Genomic DNA, 25741 nt, shown 5'->3' on the forward strand with positions numbered 1-25741 from the left:
CCCTGGCACTTCCATGGTGCCCGGATGGCACTGCCAAGCCAGCAGGTCCACTGCCTGGGTGTCAAGGTTCCCAAGTGCCAGGGTGCCACTGCCAAGAAATTTCTTGGGCGAATTGCGCCCAGTATTACAATCACTGAATACCCCACCATCAGTATCCAGGGGTTCACACTCACCGGAAGCTTAACTGAGCATTAGACATACTGTGGCTTCAAAAGCAGGTGAGAGGCTGGAAATTCTGCAGCGGATAATTCAACTCCTGACTCCCCAAAGCCTGCCCACCATCTACAAAGCACAAGTCAGGATTGTGATGGAGTACTCTCCACTTGTCTGGATGAATGCAGCTCCAACAATACTCAAGAAGCTTGGCACTGTCCAGGACAAAGCGGCCTACTTGGTTGGCACCCATCTGCCACCTTTTACATTCACACCCTCCGATGCACTGTGGCAGCAGTGTGTGCCATCTACAATATGCACTGCAACAACTCAAAAAGGCTCCTTCGACAACACCGACCAAACCTGTTACCTCTCCAACCTAGAAGGATAAAGGCAGCAGATGCATGGGAGCATTGACACCTACAAATTCCCCTCCAAGCAACACATCACCTAGACTTGGAACTGCACTGCCGTCCCTTCACTGTCACTGTCAAAATCCAATAACTTCCATCCCAACACCTACACCACAGAACTGTAATAGTTCAATAAGGGAGCTCACCACTGACGGCTTAGGGTTATTTTGGGATAGGCAATAAATGCTGGCCTAGCCAGAGATGCTCACATTCCATGAAGGAGAAAAATGTCCCATCGGGTTATTTTGAAGAAGAGCAGGGGAGTTCTCACCCGGTTTATGTTTACTACTCAACCAACATTGCTAAAGAAGATTATCTAGTCATAATCATATTGCTGTTTGACAGAGCTTTCTGTGTGCAAATTAGCTGCAACACTTATTACACTTCAATTGCACTGCATTGGCTGTAAGCGGCTTTGCAAATGCTTTCTTTAACAGTGCATCCTGACAAACGTCTGCTGTAAATCTCATCCCTACTGAGGGGACATCTTCCTGAATCATGCTTGGCAATTTGAAATGGCTGCCGGGCTAAGATCACAAAATCAAGAATTGCCTGTAGTGCAAAGCTGGCTTTTGCCACTCTGGTGCTGCCATTTCACTTGCTGCACCTACAGTAAGTAAACCAATGACAGGCTAGATGGACTTACACAGGAAATTGGCATCCACAATGGTGTTAATTGACTACTTTTGAAGTGCGGTCACTGAGGTAATGTAGGAAATACAGCAGATAATTATCACACAGCAAGGTCCCACAAACAGCAATGAGATAAATAAGCAGATATTTTAGATAAATGTTCAGAAGAAACAGGGGCAAACTATTTACTCTTCTTTGAATTGTACTGAAGAGCTAGAAGCCGGCTGTCCATTAGTTAAATGGAAGGGGCAGGAATGGGAAAGAAAATCATTCTGAATGTCAGGGAATTTGCATATTTTCTCCGCAGGCTTTACAACGTCTCAGAATTTACTTTGCATTTTACATAATGGTGATCCCGCTAATGTCTCTGCCAATTTCTTTCCCGAGTGTGCGGGAGGATTAAGTGACCCCTTTAAGTTATTTTGTGTGCTGCGCCTGCGAGATGGTTTAAAGAGCTTGATTCATCGGTGGCACGGTGGCTCAGTGGTTAGCACTGCTACCTCACCGCGCCGAGGTCCCAGGTTCGATCCCGGCTCTGGGTCACTGTCGTTGTGGAGTTTGCACATTCTCCCCGTGTCTGTGTGGGCTTCACCCCCACAACCCAAAGATGTACAGGGTAGGTGGATTGGCCACGCTAAATTGCCCGTTAATTGGAAAAAAAAAGAATTGGGTACTCCAAATTTATTAAAAATAAAAAAAAGGTTTGATTTGCGTGTGATCGTGTGGGGGCGTTTGGGCTGCTCTGTGTCCGTAGACCCCCTACTTTGTGAGGGCACTGGATCTCACCCCACGAGAAAAATTCTAAGTCCTGCACAACTGCGGAATGTCCAATGCAAATCAATTTAAGGAGACTCCAATGGGAAATCCAAACACATGCGGTGCTGCTCCTAGTGAATTTCCCCAGCATTGCAGAACAATGTGATGCAAATATTGCCACGTCTGCTGATGCCGCTGGTCTTAATTGCAACGTTTACTCAGCAATTTCAATCTGAAGGTGTAAGTATGTGGTGACAGGAGTTGAGTGGATTTGAGCTTTATATCTGAGTTCTTCCGTGTCAGGAATGTCAGAGAGCAGGGTAAACAACAAATTACATTCATATAGCACCTTTAATGTACCTTAACGTCCCAGTGTGCTTCACCTGAACATAATCAAACAAAATTGGACACCAAGGCACCCATATTAGGTCAGACGGCTAAAAGGTTGGTCAGCAAAGTAGTTTTGAGGAACTTGTTTAAGGAAGAGAGAGGGTTAAAGGTTTAGGGAGGGAATTCCACAGGTAGCTGAAGGCACAGTTCCAGTGCATTGTGGGCCGGAGGATCTCACAGAAATAGGGAGGGGCAAAACCACGGAGGAATTTGAGCACAAGAGTGTTTCAAAATTGAGGTGCTGCCAAACCAGAAGTCAATGTGGGTCAGCAAGCACAGGAGAAATAGGGGCAAAGGACTCGGTGCTGGTTGGGATGTGCGCAGCAGAGATTTGAATGAGCTGAAGTTTGTAGAGTGCAGAAGGCTGGTGGCATGCCGAGAGAGTATGGGAATAGTTGACTCTACATGTAACAAAGGCATGGACGAGGGTTTCAGTAACAGATCATCTTAGACAGTGACAAAGACAGGGGTTAGAACATTAATATATGAATGTCTGCTGATTAGTGCATCAGCTTATAATTTATATTACAACTCGCTTGTTTGTAATGTTCAGGCTCTGAGATTGGATATTACCATTGACCAAAGATTTATAAATTTATGAAGCTTTCCTCCAATTCTATCCTCTCAGGCATTTACCGCTTCCTTCACCCTGCCACCGGCAGTTGTCCAGGCTGTAAGATCACAAGTCCCTCCCTAAAGTTCTCTGCTTCGGGGCAGCACGGGTGGCGCAGTGGGTTAGCCCTGCTGCCTCACGGCGCCGAGGTCCCGGGTTCGATCCCGGCTCTGGGTCACTGTCCGTGTGGAGTTTGCACATTCTCCCCGTGTTTGCGTGGGTTTCGCCCTCACAACCCAAAGATGTGTAGGCTAGGTGGATGGCCACACTAAATTGCCCCTTAATTGGAAAAATGAATTGGGTACACTAACTTTTAAAAAAAAGTTCTCTGTTTCGCTCTTCTCATTTAAGATGCTCTTAAAACCAACCTCTTGCCTGTCCTCATGTTGCATTATGTGACTTGACGTCAAATTTTGTCTGATTACTCGTGGGTAGCATTGGATGCTTTAATACATTAAGGGCACGATATAAACACAAGTGAAAGAGTTAACAATCACACTGCACATGCACTTCATTACAGATTTGTTATTAATGCTACACAGGGAGATAGTAATCCCAAGCTCTGTGTCACATGCTATTTAGAGTGCTACCAGATTCTACAGTCCCCGGCCTCCCCCACCATCGCCCCCCGCTGGATCATCCAGATGTACAGCAGACTAGTGAAGTCCTCAGTACTGCAGGTGTGCACTGAAAAATTAGTTCATTTCAGGCGGATTTATACTGAGACACTATAGGTGCAGTTTAATAAGGGCAGAAAGGGGCCCAACGTTTGACACCAAAACTACGGCATCTCCGTTCGCTGCTGGTTGAAGTTGAGGTTCGCTGCTGGTTGAAGTTGAAGGCAGTGGGGTGGGTGGGGGGAGGAGGGGGGGTTGCTCGAGGCTATGTGGGGGTGGGGGGGATTTGGTAAGGTTGGAGGGTGTTGATTGGAAATCACGGTGCCTTTCACCTTCCTTCTCAGGACTTAATTGGAGCGACGCAGGAAGGTGGTGAGATTTCCACCCCACACCCTCCCATCTTATCAAACAAAGCCCCCCACCGTACTGCCTCTAAAGGGGGGTGATGGGCATTGAATGTTGCCCAGAATTGGCCTGGGCTTGGAAGAGGAGTGTTAGGAGCCAGAGCTCCTTATTCTAGATAATTAAATGATCGGTCCCGCTGTAAATGGCGAATCCATGACTGTCCGTTGAGGAAGGGGTTCAGCTCAGTAGTGTCGCCCTTTCCTAACCTTGTAAGGCCACCCTGACTCACTTATGAATGACCACTTGGGCAAAGAACTGAACAGGCAGGAGGGTCTTTCAGTGGAACTATTCCCATGAACGAACCATCAACTACAGCAAGTGGTTAGAAGAGAGAGGATTGAAAACTTACAAACATATGAATTAGGGGAGGGGAGTAGGCCATTCAGCCCCTCAACCCCGCTCTGCCATTCAATAAGATCATGGTTGATCTGTTTGTAACTTGGACCCCGCATTCCTGCCTAACCCTGATAACCTTTCACCCCCTTGAAAACGCTGTGGAATATTCCCCTCTGGGGTCTTTTTTATTTACTGAGGCCGCTTCCAGTTTGCTCACCTGGAAGAGTATCTTTTCTAGAGATGTGCTCTCCTTTACTCCCATGGTAGCCAGAGTTGGTTCCGGTTGTGTCATAGTCCGACTTCCTTTCTTTTAAGTTGATCATCTCTCGTGGAGAGGCTGGGGCACTCGCTGGAAAAAAGGGAGCACCACGTTATTCCAATACATCTCCTGCATCCTTGGACAAGCAAGAGGTCGGTGCCTCTTGACGCTGGCAGAGTGTCCCCTCGGTTCTGTTGCCGGTAGAAATCCTTTTAGGACTGAGGCACGGCTTGGGGCAGAGATTCACCTTCGGCTGTGAGCACAGATCAGGCAATAGCGAATCGGCAGCTAGTTTTGAACTGGATTAGTTCCAATCCAGTGAAGACAACAGAGAAAAAAATAATTGGGATAGAAATTCGAATTGTGTGTTCACGTCCCTTAAGTGGGATCTGAACTCACAATCTCCTGACTCAGAAGGAAGAATCACTTAGTGACAATGATATATTCGGGCCCATTAAAGAGATTGGGCAAAGTTTGAACACAGGGGCCGATGCAATGATTGTGGCGAAGCATGGAGCCAGGAGCACTGCTCTTCTTTGACCTTGGGCCTAATGAGATAGCTTTAGAGTGTTGTCAGTTCATTATCAGGATTTGAATCCAATTCTTCCGTGTAAATGAATGAATAAAACAGCTGCCGTGGGAAAAGCATCTTCATGATAAACTTGGATTGATTTTATGCCTTTCATAACCTCAAGATACCCCAATCCACTTTTTAGCCAATGAGGTTCTTCTGAACTGAAGTCACTGTTCAGCACGCTCACACAAGCAACAATGTGATAAAGATCAAATAATCTGTTTTAGTGATTTTAAAAAACAAATTCCAGTTAAGGGACAATTTAACGTGGCCGATCCACCTACCCTGCACATCTTTGGGTTGTGGGGTTGAGACCCACGCAGACACGGGGAGAATGTGTAAATTCCACATGGATAGCGACCCGGAGCCGGGATGGAACCCGGGTCCTCGGCGCGGTGAGGAAGCAGTGCTAGCCGCTGCGCCGCCGTGCCACCTTTTTTAGTGATGTTGGTTGACGGATACCTAATGGCCAGGAAACCGGGCGACACCTCCCTGTTTTTGTTTGAAGTAGCACTGTTGCTCTTTTACACCAGCCTGGGAGACAGACGAGGCCTCATTTTAATGCCTCATCGGAAAGCTCGCATCTCCAACAGTGCAGTACTCCCTCAGCACTGCACTGGAGTGTCAGGCTAGGCACTGTGTCAAATCCCTGGAGTGGAGCCTGAGACCCCCATCTCCTGACTTCAAGGTGAGAGTGCTACCACTGTTTCACATAAAAACATCAGCAGAAAGTGGTACACCGGAGAAAACTGTTCCACCTCAGTGAAGAGTTTTTAAAAAACCCTCAGACAGTCTTTTGAACGTTAGATATTTTAACAACTGACTGAGCAGAATAGGAAATCTCAGGAGTATCTGTTCGAAATGGGTGAGCAGAACTCGCCCATTAACCCTTATCACAAAACCAGTCCACTGAGTTTTTAGTTTGTACCTTGTAAACACATTCCTTTTTTGTTAGAGCTTCTTAGCAAGCAGAGAAAGATAGAAGAAGATTGATGCTTTAACATTTGAAAGGATAATTTTTCCTTTTGCACAAATGAGAAACTCAACTGTCTTTTCTATCCCATGCCGCTTAGGAAATAATTGGCTGAAGTTACTGAGCGAAATGAGCCCTTCGACAAATTCTTGCTGCCACTGAATTTGGCACCTTGAGAATTGGACCCTAATTTTGTGCAAAAGGAAATGTTATCCTTTCAAATGTAAAAGCATCAATCCTTGTTCCATCTTCCTCTGCTTGCTGAGAATGGAATGTGTTCACAAGGTAAGAACGAAAAATTTGGTGGACTGTTTTTGTGATAAGGGTTAATGTTTGAAGAACAAAGTTATCTCTTACAGGATTCTCCTGGCATGCAGCCTGTTCAGAGTATTCCAATTGCGCAACCCCGGTTAGTAGCGCGGATTTCCTCTCTTAAAAGTACGAGATGTCATGCTTCCATTCCCCAGCTACCTCCATTAAAAATCATCAATAGTTTGCTCCCTTGGCAAATCTTTGACAGAAAATCACTTCTTGACAACTGCCAATTTCATTGCAAGGCCGCTGGAGGACGGGAAACCTGACTGGGCTCCATCTGGGATTTCGATAGGAAGCCAAATACATGCCAAGTCAATAAGTGTGCTCCTTGGCTTTCATTTAGCCACCTACCTACCAAGTGTAGAATCCCTAATCATCGGAAGAGAACAGCGCTGCTAACCGTGCCCAGGAGATGGCCAATGAACCATACTATTTAACATCCCTCTGCTCTACAATTGAAGTTGGTATGTAGTCTGTTCCAGCACCATACACTGCCCTGTGTTGAGTCCTTGCTCAGAGTCGTATGTGTGGAAGGTGATTTAAAAAAAACTGCACTGGTGAATTGGTTTCCCAGCTACACGTTTAATCAAAAGCAGAGTGTCGGGACACATTCTGACTGACAGGTTCCATTTGAGTCATTTTTTGTTTTGAAAATACAATGATTGTGTTTCTTGTAGCCTGAAGATTGGCACCTGTAGCTACAAAATGATTCAAATGTTTTAACCCTTTAAAGAATAACATTCCCACTCTGGAATATGAATGTGCCATCTTTCATCCTACAAAAAATATTCTGTATTACTAAATCATGAATGCTGTCAAATGTCATTTTCCTGTTTTCTATCTATATGGAATAAACTTGAGCATGGCTTTGTATGCAGAGTGACAGATGGCCATGGATACAGATCAAGGTTAGGTGGATTGGCCTGCTAAATTGCCCGTAGTGTCCTAAAAAAAAGTAAGGTTAAGGGGGGTTGGGGTTGTTAGGTGACGGGTATAGGGTGGATACGTGGGTTTGAGTAGGGTGATCATTGCTCGGCACAACATCGAGGGCCGAAGGGCCTGTTCTGTGCTGTACTGTTCTATGTTCTATGTTCTAAGGGCAATGTTAAGACGTTTAAGTGACTTTGCAAATGACTACAGTGGCTATGTAGTAATTTATGAATGATATTCGGGACTGCAACTCAAACATATTTTTGGGTATTAAATTCTTGCTCTGGACGGAATTTTGCCAGAAATTGGCAAAGGCCGATAGCGGGCAGGAAAAGGACGTTGTAGCCGGCAACAACAAAAGCTGCATCCTCCGCCATATCGTCCCGGACTCAGTGTGAAGAACTTAAAGGGGGGGTTCCACAACACAACGGTAGCGGGGCGTGCTCAATCAGCAACTTAGTCTCTCGAAGATCAGGGCACCATTTTTCAAGGCTGCCCCAGCACACGAGAGTTCACCAGGAACATCCCACCCTCCCCCCAGCACTCCCCTTGGCAGTGGCAGGGGGCAGTGCCTGGGTAGTGCCTGGGCACTCCCTGAGCGATGTAGTCACCTGAGTCACGTTTCACAGCAGTTTGTCCTCATGTTGATGCGAATGGACTTTCTTACAGGTGGACGATTCAGGTGTAAAGGCCTAATAATGGGATGAGAGTGTTTTGAAACAATCTTCCTGATGTTGGAAAATTCGCCCTGTCATTGGTGGGGGAGGGGACAATCCCGTCACGCGTTTATGTCCACGTGAGAAGCGATTTGGGACTGCTAGTGAGATTTTCTGCTCCCGTCACTGACGGCGTGCAATGCTGTTGGAGTCTTTCAGATGACATGTGACGCAGAGATCCTGCCTGCTCTCTCAGTGGGAAGCAAAAGGTCTCATGGGAGTACTTGGAGAAGGGTATTGAGTTCTACCTGGTACTCTGGCCAATACCATGGGGTGGATTTCTCATTGCCTGACACTGGTATCGAGATTCCTGATTGGGCGGAGAATGGAGCACTGAGGGAAAACTGGGTCTGGCACCCAGTTGCAATGCTCCGATCTCCCGCTGACGGCCTCAGTGCGTTACCCGCCCCACGTTGGTGGGAGGATGAAAATCACTGATTTGCATCCATTTCCATTTGACTAACAAGCTGGAAGCCCGAGTCTCCACCCCCGCTCCACCCCACCCGCCCGCCCTGTTTTGTACCAACTTCTCGACAGGAAGTCCTACGGGCTGGCTTCGGTGCAAGTTTGCCCAAGTATGGCCCTGACACGGTGGATCCCGAGGTGGGTCAAGGGGGTCAATGTGTAACTGAGGTGCACCCCAAAGCCCATTGAAAGGCCCTTCTCCCACCACAATGCAAATCCCCCCCCCCCCCCCCCCCCCGCTGAAAGGGAGGTGTGTCTTCCCCCATCACGGGAATAATGGGTCACCCTTCCACAGTACCCACACCTGACGGTGACCCCCTTCCTAATCAGAACTCCCATCAGAGACCCCACCATCAGAACCTCCATCAGAGACACCCATATGAGAGACCCCCATCAATCACCCCTGCCTAAAAGCTGAAAGCAGTCCAGGCAATAGAGTGAAAAGTCACTTTGTTTTCCCTTCCCCTTCCCTAACATCAACTGCCTCAGACAACAGCGTTTAAAGCAGCTCTTACCAAGTGTCAGAAGCTTCCTCGAAAGGCAAGTACACTTCAAATGGCGACAACCTCTCCAATATAAAGCATTAGCCAGAAGGGTTAACTTTCTCATGAGCCTCCACTCAATGGTTTTCACTTCAGACACCCACCCCTTTTTGCTGACATCAGGAACCCCCCCAATCCCTTGTAGAAGAAACCACTCCCCTCTGACCCCCCCCTTCCCGGTGAGCAACACCCTGCTATGGGGTCGCCAAATGCCCCCCCCCTTCATTTACCCTCCTCATGCATACCTCTTTTAGGTCCTGTCCCCTTCCAGGCCTTGCCCCTCAGCATTGCCAACTTGGCACTGCAGCTGGTGTCATAGAACAGTACAGCACAGAACAGGCCCATCGGCCCTCAATGTTGTGCCGAGCCATGATCACCCTACTCAAACCCACGTATCCACCCTATACCCGTAACCCAACAACCCCCCCCTTAACCTTACTTTTATTAGGACACTACGGGCAATTTAGCATGGCCAATCCACCTAACCCGCACATCTTTGGACTGTGGGAGGAAACCGGAGCACCCGGAGGAAACCCACGCACACAGGGGGAGGACGTGCAGACTCCACACAGACAGTGACCCAGCCGGGAATCGAACCTGGGACCCTGGAGCTGTGAAGCATTTATGCTAACCACCATGCTACCCTGCTACCCTGTCCTGGTAGTGCCAGGGTGTCATGATGCTATGATTCCAGGGGGCAGTACGAGGGCACTGCCCTGCTATGTCCCCAACCAACTGGAGGCTCAAACGGCCTCAAAACCACCTGGCACGGTCATCATGCCTGGTCTCCGGTGGTGGAGAGCAGTTGTGCTTCCCGCCAGCCTAACGCTGAGCCGGTCCGGGGATTTGGGAGGTGGGTAGGGAGGGGGGAGAATGCTGGGAGCCAGAAGAATCTAGCTCCAAACTGATTAAGCATGTTTAAATGCTGATTTAAATATGCTACTCTGGTTCACGTCCAATGAGGGCATGAACCAGGTTACGTCAACTGCAGCAGGCTGGGAGCATCGCATTGTTTGGTGCCCAGTGCGGACCTCATTTAGGGGCTCTCCCACTGTTCCCCCTTCATAGTGGGATGTGCACTGGATGCAACGTGGCCAGAGAATTGCCCACATGGGAATTCAGGTGTAGATCACTGTTCACTGTTACTCAATAGTATTATGTATTTGGGAGATCATTTAGTAAGCACAGGACCATTATGGACAGGATTCTCCATTGCCCGATGCCGAAATCGTGTTCGGCGAGAGGGCGGAGAATGGGCTCCGACACCGACGCAGGATTTCAGTCGTGTGCATACGCGGCCCGGGTCTTGGTGATTCTCTGGCCGTTTACAGCGCGGGAGGCGGGGGGTTTCACTCAGCGCTGGTGCTAGCCCCTCTCCGGTCCCAGAATTGGTGAGGGTTTCACTGATTTTTTGGTTGTAAAAGACCACACATGCTCCGCTGGCGCCAGCACTTAGCCGCTGAAATGGAGAAGCCAGCCCTATATGTTTTTTTCAATTCCTTTTTCAGAATTACAAAGCCAGAGCTCAGAGTGTGGACAGGGGGCAAACCCCTAACCCAGCTCCTTGCCTGCTCCAAAAACCAATTCAAATTGAGTCCAATTCATGGCCCCACAAGAGAGACATACCAGATCCAGGCATTACACCTGACCTCACACTCGATCTTAGCCAAAAGGCCGAAAAACAATGTAGCATTATATGTTAACATTTCCAAACAATAAAATACTGAAGGCTATATATTTATATATATATCTATAAATGTATGGGTGTATATATACACATATATATATATATATAATATATATATATATATATATATATATAAAATTATACATATATATTTTATATCTATGCAAAGATGTGCATGTTAGGTGGATTTGCCAAGCTAAATTGCCCCTTAGTGTCCAAAGATGTACAGGTTAGGTGGGATTATGGGGATAGGGCGGGAGAGTGGGCCTAGGAAGGGTGTTCTTTCAGAGGGACAGTGAAGATTCAATGGGCCAAATGGCCTCCTTCTGCACAGTAGAAATTTGATGATTCTATGATTCTATATGCTCATGGAGCTTCTTGAATGGGGAGGTCTCCTCTGCAGATGTCCACTTGTATCTACTAGCCACTCCAGCTCCCTGGCACTGTCGGGCTTGGTAACTCCTCCCATTCACCTCCTGTTGGATAAGGTACTGAAAGGGTCTTTGAGATCATCATATTGCAGCAAGGAGTGCCAATGTCTTCAAGAGATGAAGGAAGGTCAGAACTTTGTTGGGAAAAAACCTATTAAAAAAATAATCGAAACCCAAAAGGACCTTGAAGGTCATGACAAATCTTTGTGACTGATTGGTTTTTACAAGAAACATCGATGAGAAGACTCGCTATCCAATGCTTTCTTTTCCTTTCTTCTCAATGGCACGTACAATTTCAGGTCAATTTCACAGATTTTATATCAACCCAACTAGTCATCTTTTACATGTTCTGGCTCATTTAGAAGCATGATTGCAGCCGATGAGTTACTGCAGTAGAATTTAAATAATGCTCGCCAAGATTGCTTCTGTTTTAGATCAATCCAGGGTACTCGGGGAAGTCTCCGCAAAATTAACACTGAAAATTTGCTTTGTGCAAAATTTTTCATCATTTCATGAAACAATAAATGTGACCGTGGCATAACGTCAAGCTGAATGATTTGTGATTGTTCCTTGAGTAAGAGGCTCTGTTTGCTGCCTGTTTGCGAGATGACGTAGGTGAGAAATGCTGATATAGTAAGCTTTAAGTGGGGGGTCGAACTTAAGAAATTCAATGTGCTTTGTTTGCAAGATATTCCATCCAAAGATATTTTTATGTCGGATGGTTGACCCATTACTGACTCCCCTTGTTGTTTGTGATTCCTGCATTCCAAAAATTATTACACTTTAAAAACACTTCTGGAAATTGGCAAGAGATGTTGCACATCCTGAGGTCATTAAATGTTCCTTCTTTCAATATTTAACTTTCATGCGTTGTCCTTCTGTTAAATTTCAGAAGTAGTTTGGCAATGGAACCCAAGGTGCCTGTAATTCGGGGAAGCAGGCTGCTTCAACTTGGGCGTCTGTTCCTTCCTTCGTTTCATGCACCTCTTTGAGCACAGAATATAAATAAGGAACAATATACGGGTCATGGAGTCAATGTCCATTTATGGGGGCTGAAGATGGTTGCATTAAAACACAAGATCGTGACTCAAGTGTATAGACATCTATTACACTCAGACATGGTCACATTGGCTCAGAAGACTGAACTGAAATTATATAATGATGCCCATCAATCTTGCAAGACCCAATGAGGCATTCAAGTCAATGTCCTGCAAAAAAATCGATTCTATTTTGAAACAAGGTGAAGCTCTTCATTCCCTCCTTAATACCAGAGCAGCAATACATGGGTCACCTGACACTGATGGATGGCAGGAGCTACAAATTGAGTTTCTCTCAATATAGTTTCTCTGAATGGAATTTCCCCTTGCAGAAGGGGATCAAACTCCTCCTGCCTTTCACTTAAAGAAACCTGTTTGACTAAAACTAATGCCATGGAGATTTTAGAAGGTGGGCATTTTTTCAATTGATCCATAATCCAATCACAAAATAGTAAGATTACTTTAATTCATTAGCATTTTCCTTCAGATCACTATCTGCTCTCTTGAAGGTGCTGACTCTTACCAAGGACTGATCCCATAGGTGGATCCTGGAGCAAAGTGGAATGATTCCACCGTAGGTCTTAGAATACAGGCCCGCGTTGGCTACTCGGTTACAGGGGTATGATCCCACAGGTAGGTTCTGTGGTAGAGGGATACGCTCCCACACTCGGATATTGGGATATGATTGCATGGGTCGGTACTGGACTATAGGAGTTTAATCCCACAGGTGGATCCTGAGATACACGTGTTGGATTAAGCAAATAAGTACTGGGGCACAGAGGTATTATCCATGGGAAGTCATGCTGGTGGGAATCACGACTGGTTTCCAAAACCGGAATCAGTCGTGATGATTACATCAGGGGTTTGGAGGTGAGTATATCCCCCGAGTGATGAGGGACATGGCTGGGCAGTGCCTCCTGGAACCCTGTTAGTGCCAACTTGGCAATGGCAACTTGCCACTGCCAGGTTGGCACCTCAGGGGTGGGGTCAGGGCCAGACGTAGGGCAGGGCCGGCACATCTAGAGAGCCCCATCGGGGGCTTTCCATTGTGTGGGGATGGGGGTGGATTAGAGTTGGTGGGGGGATGCCTGAATTGGTGGGGCGAGAGAGGGAAGGATGCCTGTGGTGGGCGGGGGGAGGGGGCTATAATGCTCCGATGTTGGAGGAGATGGGGGAGGGGTTCTTCAATTTCACTTTGAGATCAGGGTGCTCTTTAAAAAAGGTGCCCGATCTCTGAATCCCGGCTTTGACCGTGAGTTTAGGCCACGCCTCCCACAGTTGCCTGTGTGATTCTCGCCAGCACTTTGTGCTGTTTTATCTGGCCAGTAAAACAACAAGCAATAATTGGAGCACTTAAGATGTCACAATTGGCAACATTGAAATAGGTGGAAATGCAAACAATCATTGGCTATCAATGAAAGGTCGATATACGTTTGTCAAGCTCATTAAGCTGTTCAAAAGGCATAAAGGATCCGTGGCTTTTTAAACTGAGGTAGGGGCCAGAACATCAAGGATCTTTGGTATGGAAGGCAGGCGGGGCAGCTGTAAAATTGTGCATCATGTGAACAATGCCTTTCCCGACGTCTATCCACCTGCCCCTGCAACAATTTTACCAGCACTGAGTGGGGGTTGCACTGGGTAGCCCATTGGCCCTTGGAGCATTTGAGGTCCTTAAGCGGCCAATAAAGGGGTTTCTCCACCCTTTCTGGGATCTTACCCTGTGCAAGGCGAGACTGGTCTGTTTCGAGCTCACCAGTCTGGGGGCTGGCCAAAAGGAAGTGCCACCTTTTGCAGCCCCTTGTGCCAATTGGAGCCCGCGCCAAGCTATTTCCTACCTAATGTGCCCCCTTCCTGCTGCCTGCCCACTTCAGCTATCCGACCCCCTTTCCCCCCCCCCCCCCCCCTCCCCCCCCAACTTACCCCTCCCACTGGTTTGTCACCGTGGCACAGGTCAGACGTCAGGCCTCGCTTCGTCTGCGCTCCATCACGGTAATTTGCCCTTGGGGATTGTTATAATCCCAGCTGTGGCCACCACTCCCACCACTGTCGCGACAAGGGAGTTTCTCGTCATTTGATTTGCTGGCAGATTTTAGAAACTGGACTTCTAAAGGCCACTTCTACCTTGACTGGTAGAAGTCTCGCCTCAAATCAATGAAAGGCCCAATGGGCTTTGCCTCCGACTTTTACGTGAGAGGAGGGGCAGGGAACTTAGCCCCGATTTAAAATTCACCCCACAGAGTTCAAAGGCAAGGAAGTTTATTGTAAACATTTGATGAATCACTCGATACACTTCAGATGGAGTATTATGTCCAATTTGACGTCCCACACTTCAAAATGAATTGAAAGGCCTTGGAGAGTATGGAGGAGATTTATTAGGATGGCACCAGGGACGAAAGGCTTTGGATACGTGGAAAGGCTGGAAAAGCTGGGATTTTTTTCCTCAAGAGCAGGGAAGATTAAATTGAGTTTTAATCCAGATGTTCAAAATCATGAATGGCTAGGTAAGCTAAATCTGATTTCATTGCCAAGCGGTCAGTGAGCAGCGGATGCAGATACATGACAATAGGCAAAGAAGCCAGAGGCAATGTTTTCTACATAGAACATCGTTATGAGCCGCTTGAAAAGTGATGAAAGCAAACTCACAGGTAACTTTCAAACAATTAGACATTTACTCAAAGAGGAATAATTTGCAGTGCTAAGAGGTGGATAGATCCTGATGAACCATCAATTGAACGCGAGACGAGTTGCTGTACAAAAGTAAGGCTTTAATAAGCTAGATGTTAGCCCTGCGGTTGACTACAGTAAATGGACGACCACCGGGCGTACTGGGTATTTATACCTTGCCCTGGAGGCGGGGTTAACTCAGCCTCTCGACCAATCGGGGAGCCGTCACATGACTGGTCTCAACCAATTGGTCGAGAGGCACATGACCGACCAGGGCCAATGGTAAGCCGGTGTTCTGCACCAAAGGCAGGCAGCTATGTTAATCATACCACCACAGATCCTTAACAGAGTCAGCACAGATACAGCATGCCAAAAGACTTCCTTCTGTGCTGTTACATTCTATGATAAGCAATCGGCCATTTTAAATCTAGACTTCCCAAATGGCGGAGACACACGGTGCCTGCAATTGGAGAGATATCTGCCCTTTTGGCCAGATCGGGAAAAGACCCGTGGTGTGGTGAAGCTTACCTGAGCGATTGTTCGGGGACATCCTGATGGGCGATATGGAGGGAGTGCGTGAGGAGGAGTAGGGCCTCTGCCTGTCCCGTTCTATTGTGGAAGACGAGGCCACAAAATGATACTGAGCCCATCCGTCCTACAAAAAAATGAAATCAGTATGTTATGTGTTATCACCATCATAAGACAGAATGTGGGTTGGGACGAAGGACACCCCAGGAGCATTCTATTCACTGACACAATCTAACTAGGTGGAAAGAAAAGTAAGAAGAGGGGAGACAGTCACTGTAAAGGTTTCAAAGCCAATAAACCGTGAATTGATCCAAACCAGCCTCACATTGATGGTTCAACTTAACAAGATACGAAAACCTTCAAAACCAATTTCAATAGCGACAGACAGAAATGGCAAAATAAGCAAATTCGTGAAGTTAGAAAAGGTTCAATTTTTCTAAAACTTGTTAAGCCATGCTCGTGATCACATATTGAAGTGAGGATTGCAATGGTATAAAAGGCAGAAGCGATCGTTATGATAAATGCTCCGCATACATCTCGAATCGCACGTCCAGGATAATGAGAGAAATACAGAACTTTTTCGACAAGCAAGAGAGGATTGATAGTTTGAGAGCAACGACAAAAAAAAACAAATGCCCTGCGTGATTGCCAGGCAGAAACGAGCTTAAGGAGCTCAGACGGACTCTCCACACAATATCAGCTACTTGGGAGTTGTAACCAGACAGCAAGTTAATTGAAGGGTTCAAACCAATTTCCCAAACTGGCCATCAGGGAGTGAACACAAAGCACTGTTATAATGGTTTAGATAAATTCCTGAATCACCAGTGCAAAACTCAAAGTATTTATAACCATCATTTAAAAGTTGGGAGGAACTACTTTTCCACCTTCGAGGTAGGAGGTGGGAAAATGTCTGGCTTGGCAGGCTTGCCTCGGGAGAATGTGCTTGTAAGGATGGGATTTTCATGGTCAGGGTGGGTTGTGGGGGGTGGGGGGGGGGGGGGGGGGGGGGGGGGGGGGGGGGGGGGGTGGTACGAACGGCTGTCAGGCCACCTGACCCAGAAAAATGTTTGGGGCTGTCGAGACCGGGTGTTTAAAAGGCCCACCTCAGAGCTGTGGGTCTTCATCCCCATTAAAATAGCTCTCTCGCCCTCACCCCATCACACTTTCCATGCCCCATCTCTGCCATCTCAGGCCCCCAATCCGCCCCCTTTAGCCTCTCATGCCGAGCTATGCTCTCAACCCACCCTCTCTGTCTCTGTCTTACCTTACCTCTGAGGTGCCATGAACCATGGCTCTTTGAAACGTGGGACCGACCCCATGAAAGTTGCAGAGGACCAGGTGCTTATCTCTGCAGCCCAGGTTGGGATTGCAGGGTGAGGGCTGGTGACCCAAACCAGCGCTCAACCTTAAAATGCACTCCCAAATATTGGAAATCCCGAGAATGGGGGTCAGGAATCCCGGAATGGGATCCCCCTCGCTATTTCTACAGGGCTTCTGAATCATCCCGACTTGGCGAAGAACCAGCCCATTATCCGTAAGTGTAAAGGTACGCTGCCTGGTTCTAGACTCCCTCATCAGAGGAAATAGTTTCTCTCTTCTACCCGACCAAATCCCATAATCATCTTAAACATCTCAATGACCTAATTTCCTAATATTCTATACTCAGGGAAATACAAGCTAGTCTATGTAACAACCGTTTCGATAAGGTTTCACTTGGAGTGGCTTGGAGGTATTTACAAATACCTATTTACAAAGGCCTCATGGAAAGACCATGGGCGAGATTCTCTGATCCCGCACCGGGTCGGAGAATCGTCGATGGGGGGGGGGGGAATCCCGCTCCGCGCTCTGACACCGGGCCGGCAATTCTCTGGCAACCGGAGAATCGGCGCCAATCGCGCCCACGTGGTCGGGGGCCATTGAAAGCGCCCCCCCCGGCGATGCTCCGTGCTCGATGGGCCGAATGCCCACCGAGATCAGCAGAGTCCCGCCGCCGTCGTTCGCGTGTGGTCCTATCCGGCTGGACATCGGCGTACTGGCTGCAGGAGCCGTCCTGATGGGGGGACCCGACTCTGGGGGTGCCTCCATGTGGCCAGGCCCGCGATCGGGAACAACCGATCGGCGGGTGGGCTAATTTCAGGAGGAGGGGGGCCTTTGTTCCTCGGCATTGAGACGGCAACCCACACGCATGTGCGGACCCGCGCCGGCTGTGCTGTGGCACGTATCGGTAGCTGGAGCTGCGTGAAAACTCTCCAGTGCCATGCTGGCCCCCTGTGCGGCGCAGGACCGCTGCTCCTAGAGGCCAGATGACGCCATCATAAAACGCTCCGGCGTTTACGATGGCATCAGCACTTAACCCCATTATCGGAGAATCCCGCTCCATTACTCTCTGGATCCAGTCTCATCCATGCTTTGCTCTTTTGGAGTCTCTTGGTCAGCATTACCATCATTGCCTAGTTAACATAACCCGTTACTCTACGACAACCAGGATGAGTGGGGTTGTTGTTGGTGATGTCGCTGCTCTACCTTGACAGCAAGCAACCACAACATCAAAATTAAGGCTGGAGTTCTCCGGCTGTTCATTGGCGGCTGAATTCTCTGGTCCTGCCGGCAGCCATCCCCGCCCGTGGGTTTCCCGGCGGCATGGGGTGACTTCAACGGCAATTCCCAATGACAATAATAATCACTTATTGTCACAAGTTGGCTTCAATGAAGTTACTGTGAAAAGCCCCTAGTCGCCACATTCCGGCACCTGTTCGGGGAGGCTGGTTTTGGGGATTGAACCCGCGCTGCTGGCCTTGGTCTGCTTTACAAGCCTGCTGTTTAGCCCACTGTGCTAAACCAGCATAGAGGCCCCCCCTCCCCCCCCAGCGAATGGCGTGACACCTCCTGCCACCTGGGAGGCCAAAGAATCCCGCTCTAAATGCTCCACTTACATTATTACAGGTCACTTAAAACAAAGCTGATTTACCAATCTACGTGTCAATCAGCAGGTCAGCAAAACTTGTAAAGTCAGTGGCCTGGGAATGCAGGTGGAATTGAATGTCAACAGCCTACTGCCCAGCACTACTGGAGTGTTCTTACATGGTTCAGGGTTAAAAGGCCCCTACAAATAGCAACAATCAAATTAAACTCAAGTTGGGTGCTGTTGACACCCACAATGTTAGTTTATCAAATCCACTTGATCCAGGATTTCATGGCACGGCAGCACAGTGGTTAGCAAGGTTGCTTCACAGCGCCAGGGACCCGGGTTCGATTCCCGGCTTGGGTGACAAACGGAGTCTGCATGTTTTCCCCGTGTCTGCGTGGGTTTCCTTGAAGGCCACAGGACGGAGGAAGCAGCTGGCTGCCTTCACTTCAGATGTGCATCCTGGGGACACACCTAGACGTAGGGGTAGAGCTAGGAGGTCAAAGCACATCGAAGATCACTGAGGGCACCGAGGGAGGGAGGGGAGGGGATAGGTGTGTAGGTCAGGGGTGAGGGGGCTGTCGGTGGGGGAGAGGGAAGCCCAATTGGGAGGGTGGGGATTTGTCAAACACAATAAACACCTTTGTGCACAACCAGTATGATGCCTCTGCCACTTTCCTCCGCAATGCAGACCAACCTCCAAACCCTTGACCCATCTCCCCAGGCATCTCTCCATCCTTGTGGCACTCACCCACCCTCCGGCCATGGACATGTCCCCAGAGCTGTGTCCTATCCTCTAGGTGTTCGGATGTTGTCTGCTGCGTATGGGGTGTTGCCTACCGCAGTGTCGAGGCAGCGAGGTGTGATTGGGGTGCTTGGCAATGACTACCACATGCTACATGGCCTGCCCACCCACGGGAATCCACTTGGGTTGGGTGAAGTGCTCACTGAACCATGCTTGCCAATTCCCTGTTAGTGATAGTCTTCAGCCGCACGGCCAGAGGCCTCGGCAGATGTTGGGGGTTATGGGTGGTCGGTGGGACAGACAGGCAGGGACAGGTACACACGATCCAGGGGTTGGCATGGTAGTGCCATGAGTGGTTACTCCCTGGTTGCCCCCCCCCAGCACCCTTCCCGCATTCCCATGGCGGCCCACCCCTGTGGAGGGACCCCCACCCCCAGCCGAGGGCCCCACCCCCCACCAAACACTGGGGTGGCAAGCCCACCTCCCCCCGGTACTTTGCCTGTGGGCAAAGATGGCTATTCAACTCCTTGGCTCCCCACTGAAGCCCTTCCACCAGGTTCACGTTTGTCAAAAGGAGTACTAATTGGCACCAGTGCCCAGACCTAGAATACGTGACACTAAAATGCCACCCCTACTACCTTCCGCGGGAGTTCAGCTCCGTTATCCTGACAACAGTTTATACCCCACTCCATGCGGAAGTGAAAATCGCGCTGGACAAAATATACACCACAACAAATAGCCTTGAAACGAAACATCCTGAGGCCTTGATCATTATGGCTGGTGACTTCAATCAGGCCAAGCTCAAGAGCGTACTACCAAGTTACCACCAACACGTCACCTGTTCCACCAGATGCTCAAACATCCTGGACCACTGCTACACAAATATCAAACATGCCTCCCGCTCTAGCCCGCCCACTCTTTGGCAAATCTGACCACAAGGTTGTGCTCCTGCTCCCGGCTTGTAAGCAAAAACTGAAGCGGGAGAATCTGTCAAAGAAAGTTGTGCAATGTTGGTCTGAGGAATTGGATGATCTCCTACGGGACTGCTTAGAGTCAGTGGACTGGTCAGCATTTAAATACTCTGCGACCAGCCTGAACGAGTACGCCACTACAGTAACTGACTTCATTAGTAAGTGTGTAGAAGACTGTGTGCCAAAGAAGTAAATCCGCATGTTCCCCAACTGGAAACCCTGGATGAACAGGGATATTCACTGCATGCTGAAGTCTAGGTCTGAGGCGTTTAAGTCAGGCAACCCTGACCTATCCAAGAAAGCCAGATATGATCTAAAGAAATCCATCAAAGGTGCCAAAAGACAGTATCGGACCAAGCTCGAGTCCCAGGCTAGCCACACGGATCTCCGGCGTCTATGGCAAGGTCTGCAAGACATAACGGGCTACAAGATGAAGGCATATAAAATCACCAGCTCCAACGCAACCCTCCCTGATGAGCTCAATGCATTCTATGCCCGCTTTGAGCAAGAGGTCAGCGATAGCACGCCCTCCACCTTGGAAGCCTCGGATTAAATTGTATCTGAGATCACCATTGCAGATGTCAGAGCAGCCCTCTCGAAGGTCAACCCACGGAAAGCCCCTGGCCCGGATGGGGTACCCAGACGAGCACTCAGGTCTTGCGCGGACTAGCTGGCGGGGGTACTCGCAGACATCTTCAACCTCTCTTTACAACAATCTGAGGTCCCTATCTGCTTCAAGAAGACGGCCATCATCCCTGTACCAAAAAAAAGTCAAGCAGCGTGCCTTAATGACTATCGTCCAGTGGCTCTGACATCCATCATCATGAAGTGCTTCGAAAGGTTAGTCATGGCACAAATCAATTCCAGCCTCCCGGATTGCCTTGATCCACTACAGTTCACCTTCCGCTGCAACAGGTCTACAGCAGATGCCATCTCCATGGCACTCTACCCTGGAACACCTAGATAACAAAGACACCTATGTCAGACTCCTATTTATCGACCACAGCTCAGCCTTTAACACCATAATTCCTACGAAACTCATCTCCAAACTCCATGGCCTTGGCCTCGGCTCCGCCCTCTGTGACTGGATCCTGAACTTCCTAACCCACAGACCACAATCAGTAAGGATAGGCCACAACACTTCCTCCATGATCATCCTCAACACCGGTGCCCCACAAGGCTGTGTCCTCAGCCCCCTACTATACTCCTTATACACCTATGACTGTGGCTAAATTGCCCTCCAACTCAATTCTCAAATTTGCTGATGACACCACTGTCGTGGGTCGGATTTCAAACAATGGTGAGACAGAGTACAGGAATAAGAGAGAATCTGGTGAACTGGTGCAACGACAATAATCTCTCCCTCAATGTCAACAAAACAAAGGAGATTGTCATCGACTTCAGGAAGCGTAGAGGAGAACATGCCCCTGTCTACATCAATGGGAACAAAGTAGAAAGGGTCGAGAGCTTCAAGTTTTTAGGTGTCCAGATTACCAACAACCTGTCATGGTCTCCCCATGCCGACAATATAGTTAGGAAAGCCCACCAACGACTACTTTCTCAGAAGACGAAGGAAATTTGGCATGCCAGCTACGACTCTCACCAACTTTTACAGATGCACCATTGAAAGCATTCTTTCTGGTTGTATCACAGCTTGGTATGGTTCCTGCTCTGCCCAAGACCGCAAGAAACTACAAAAGGTGGTGAATGTAGCCCAGTCCATCATGCAAACCAGCCTCCCATCCATTGACTCGATCTATAATTCACGCTGCCTCGGGAAGGCAGCCAGCATTAGAAAGGAACCCACGCACCCTGGACATGCTCTCTTCCATCTTCTTCCATCAGGAAAAAGATACAAAAGTTTGAGGTCACATACCAACCGACTCAGGAACAGCTTCTTCCCTGCTGCCATCTTTGAATGGACCTACCTCGTATTAAGTTGATCTTTTTTCTACATCCCAGTTATGACTGTAACGTTACATTCTGTAGTCTCTCCTTCCTTCCCTATGTATGGCATGCATTGTCTGTATAGTATGCAAGAAATAACACTTTTCACTGCATACTAATACATGTGACAATAATAAATCAAATCAGTGTGACAACTTGCTGGGGAGGCCACTGAATGATGGGAAGGCTTTGGATATGGGGTCACTCCCGTTAATTGTATGGAAATGGGGCTCAAATAGTGATAATTGGTTTCTCGTCACGCTATGGTGAGATCCCGGTTTTGCCTAAGGGAGCCAGTTGGTTGCATCACAAACTATTTGGCACCTGGCACAGTTCTCGTTTTTGGCCTTTCCCGCTATTCGCCGGCCTCCTTTCGCTTGACCGAGAGCGTAACGAGGCCAGAGAATAGTGGCCAAAGTGTCTGTGCTACAGTAAAAATTGCATTATAACAACCCTTGACCACGACCACCTGGAAGGACAAGGACAGCATGAGAACGGGGAACACCACCGCCTCCAAGTTCTGCACCAAGTCACACCCCATGCATACTTCGTTATGTATCATCGTTCCTTCATTGTCACCGGCTCAGAATGCTGGGACTCCTTACCTAATGGTACTGTGGGAACACCTTCACCACACAGACGCAGCAGTTCAGGAAGCTATCCCAGTTATGGCAGCAGGGTAGCATGGTGGTTAGCATAAATGCTTCACAGCTCCAGGGTCCCAGGTTCGATTCCCGGCTGGGTCACTGTCTGTGTGGTGTCTGCACGTCCTCCCCCTGTGTGCGTGGGTTTCCTCCGGGTGCTCCGGTTTCCTCCCACAGTCCAAAGATGTGCGGGTTAGGTGGATTGGCCATGCTAAATTGCCCGTAGTGTCCTAATAAAAGTAGGGTTAAGGGGGGGTTGTTGGGTTACGGGTATAGGGTGGATACGTGGGTTTGAGTAGGGTGATCATGGCTCGGCACAACATTGAGGGCCGAAGGGCCTGTTCTGTGCTGTACTGTTCTATGTTCTATGTTCTATCCGATCAGATCTTCTAAAGGGCAACTAGGAATCGGCAATAAATTCTAGTGATGCCCATATCCCGAGAACGAGTAAAAGAAGCACCTACTGACAAACATCTGCATAGTCATCAGTCCATTGAATCTGGCAGATAATTAGCTTTCTTGAAGCGAAAACTAGTGTGACAGCTCTGTTGACTTATTTGAGCACTTGGGGCGCAATTCTCCGCCCAGCGATGCCAGAATCATGAATTACGATCGGACAGGGAATTCAGCGTCAGCCGAAAATCGAGGTTGGTGCCGGGTGCGAAAGGGAATTCTATGCTCCGATTCCTCGACAGCGATGTGAGTGCATTCTGCACCGCACGGCGGCGTGGGCATGCAAATGGTACAGTAAATGGCATTGGCAATTCATTAACAGGCCCGACCTGGCATTTACTGGGCTTTCCGCGATGCTCCACCTCCTCCAGGAGGAATTACCGACGGCGAGTGTCACTTGTGGTATTTCGAATTGTGCCACAGGTGCCGTGGTTGCTGAGGGAGAGAGGGAGGGGGACTAAAAATGCCCAACATCGCTCTAGTGTGCTGACAGTTGTGCTGCTGGCCAGTGGGGATTTGCCAAGGCCGGGGGGGGGGGGGGGGAGTAGTGGGGGGCTCCCAGGAAGTGGGCTGTTTGGGATGGATGGGCACAGATACCCATTGCCAAACCCTGCAAGGCAGCCATCCGCTGATTGCCCACTGTGAACTTAGTACCACTGGTTGTATGGGTATTGTATGGGTAACCCTCGAGGTCGCCTGCCCAGGTACCCTCTGACCCCAGCCGACCCATCAACAGGATGGGCATGCTCCAGCGCAACCATTGCCATCACCTTGGCTGGGATGGGGGCCGGCATATGCATTGGAATTGCGCGAGTTCTACATGGCACAGGTGCTAGCCCATTAGTGGGACTGAATGGCTCTGGCACTGGCACTGGCACCGCTTTCGTCCACATAGAACACTCGCGATTCAGTCCCGGCGACAGCACTTAGTCGCTCAAATGGAGAATTCTGCTGACGACGGTTTATTTTCCTCCTTTCCAGTTTTCCTGTTAAAAACAAGGGCATGAATCTTCGCACGGATGAAAAGGCTCTCCGTCTTGGTGAAAATGACTTCAAATGACTGAATCTGGATGTCCCACCTCCAATCCTGCCCCCCCCCCCCCCCCCACCATTTTCAGAGGGGGAAACCGGGGCGGGTGAAAGCTGGCATATCCGTGGTTTACAGAGGCAGCTGTATATGTTAAAGTGGAGCTGCATTCAGTCATTGGGAGGGATAAATTGACTTTTTGGATTGTTAAAAGTAGACATGAATGTGTGTAAAAGTGCATAAACTTACTTCCACGTTCAAGCTCATTGGATCTGACAAAGGGAGCTATCAAGACAATTAAATCTCCTGCTCGTTAAATGTTTGAAAAAAACTGTCTGCAATGTTGAAAAGAATCGATGCTTGTTATTTCACTGTCTGTTGATGTAAGCCTGAAGGCTACCATTACTAGATTAGTATTGCATCACTGATTTCACAACCTATCACTATCATAGTGAGTTGCCTGTCAGCTCACAGTTTGGTTCACAGTTCCAAGTGCTTGTAAAGTCTTTGCATGGGATTATAAAAACAAGTGGCATTAGAAGGGTTTAAATAAATTAAATCTGGTAAACAGTTTTTTTTAATCATTGGGAATTCTTTTTCAAAAGAAGTGGGCTGGATTCTCCGCAGCCCTGCGGCGTAATCGCGGACGGCACGGGGGTGGAGAATCTACTTTCACACCGTAATCGGGTCTGCCTCCAGTCCGGCGATTCTTTGTGACCGTGGAGTACGCCCCGCCGCCGGGGGGCCATTACCAGAGGCCCGCCCAGCAATCCTCCGCTCCCGACCGGCCAAGTTCCTGACGGCGTGGAACTAATCACCTATTGCCGGTTGGGATGCTGGTGTGGCAGCTGGGGACTCAGTCCCGGGGCCGCCCTGGTCGGGGGTTGGGCGAATCGGAGACCAGGCAGGGCCTTATAAACGGTCGGGGATTAATTGTGCAGGGGTTGAGGCTCCGGTGCACGGCCTGATTGGGGGCTCCCTTTTTCGGTTTGGCTCTGCGATCCGAGTCCGCCATGGTGCACGGTGCGCCCGCTGGAGGCCGCCTCCGTGCGCATGTGCGGACTCAGAACTGGACGTGTGGGGACCCATATGCGCAGCTAAAGCTGTGAGATTAACTCCGGGTCCCTGCTCGCCCCCTGCAAGGCATTGAATTTGTTCAATTTCGGGAGCAAAACTCCACCGTTTTTACGCCAGCGTGAGGACATAGTCTCATTTTGGGAGAATCCAGAATGTATCAATAGACACTTCAGAATTTTATTTAATCACAGCCTGGGTCCTGGACTCTGCCCATGGTGTATACTGGGTGAGTTGGCACGGTAGATGTCAGGCCAAAGGGTGGGGCGGAGGCATTGGGCTGACCTGAATTGACACTAAGTTGGCGCAAGGGCCATAAAAAGCTATGGGGCTGGGTAGAGGATCCTGGGTTGAAATGGAGGACATGAAGGACCATGGGGTGGTTCGAGGGGCACAGTTTGGCATGGACGGTATGAGGGGCCATAGAGATGGGCGAGATGTTTGAGGTGGCTTGGATGGGGCATGGGGAGTGTGTGGGTGTGCGGGGTGGTGGCTGGAGGCCTGTTTTCGGTTTTATTTATTTTTCCCCACAATGCCA

General features: G+C 48.9%; 1 protein-coding gene across 8 annotated transcripts in view; it reads right to left on the bottom strand.

Moving 5' to 3' along the window:
• Positions 1-25741, bottom strand: part of LOC119965900 (catenin delta-2-like) — a 1408928-nt gene that overhangs the window by 24948 nt on the left and 1358239 nt on the right. For 7 of the 8 annotated variants that reach the window (XM_038796882.1, XM_038796883.1, XM_038796884.1 and 4 more), the window contains 2 exons: positions 15438-15564; positions 4534-4665 (listed from right to left, as the gene is read on the bottom strand). In XM_038796882.1, coding sequence (XP_038652810.1) covers positions 4534-4665; positions 15438-15564 — 259 coding nt within the window. The remainder of the gene's footprint in view (positions 1-4533; positions 4666-15437; positions 15565-25741) is intronic. The other variant, XM_038796885.1, reaches the window with a different exon arrangement.

The sequence above is a fragment of the Scyliorhinus canicula genome, chromosome 5 (assembly GCF_902713615.1).
Source record: "Scyliorhinus canicula chromosome 5, sScyCan1.1, whole genome shotgun sequence".
In the NCBI taxonomy this organism is placed as follows: Eukaryota; Metazoa; Chordata; class Chondrichthyes; order Carcharhiniformes; family Scyliorhinidae; genus Scyliorhinus; species Scyliorhinus canicula.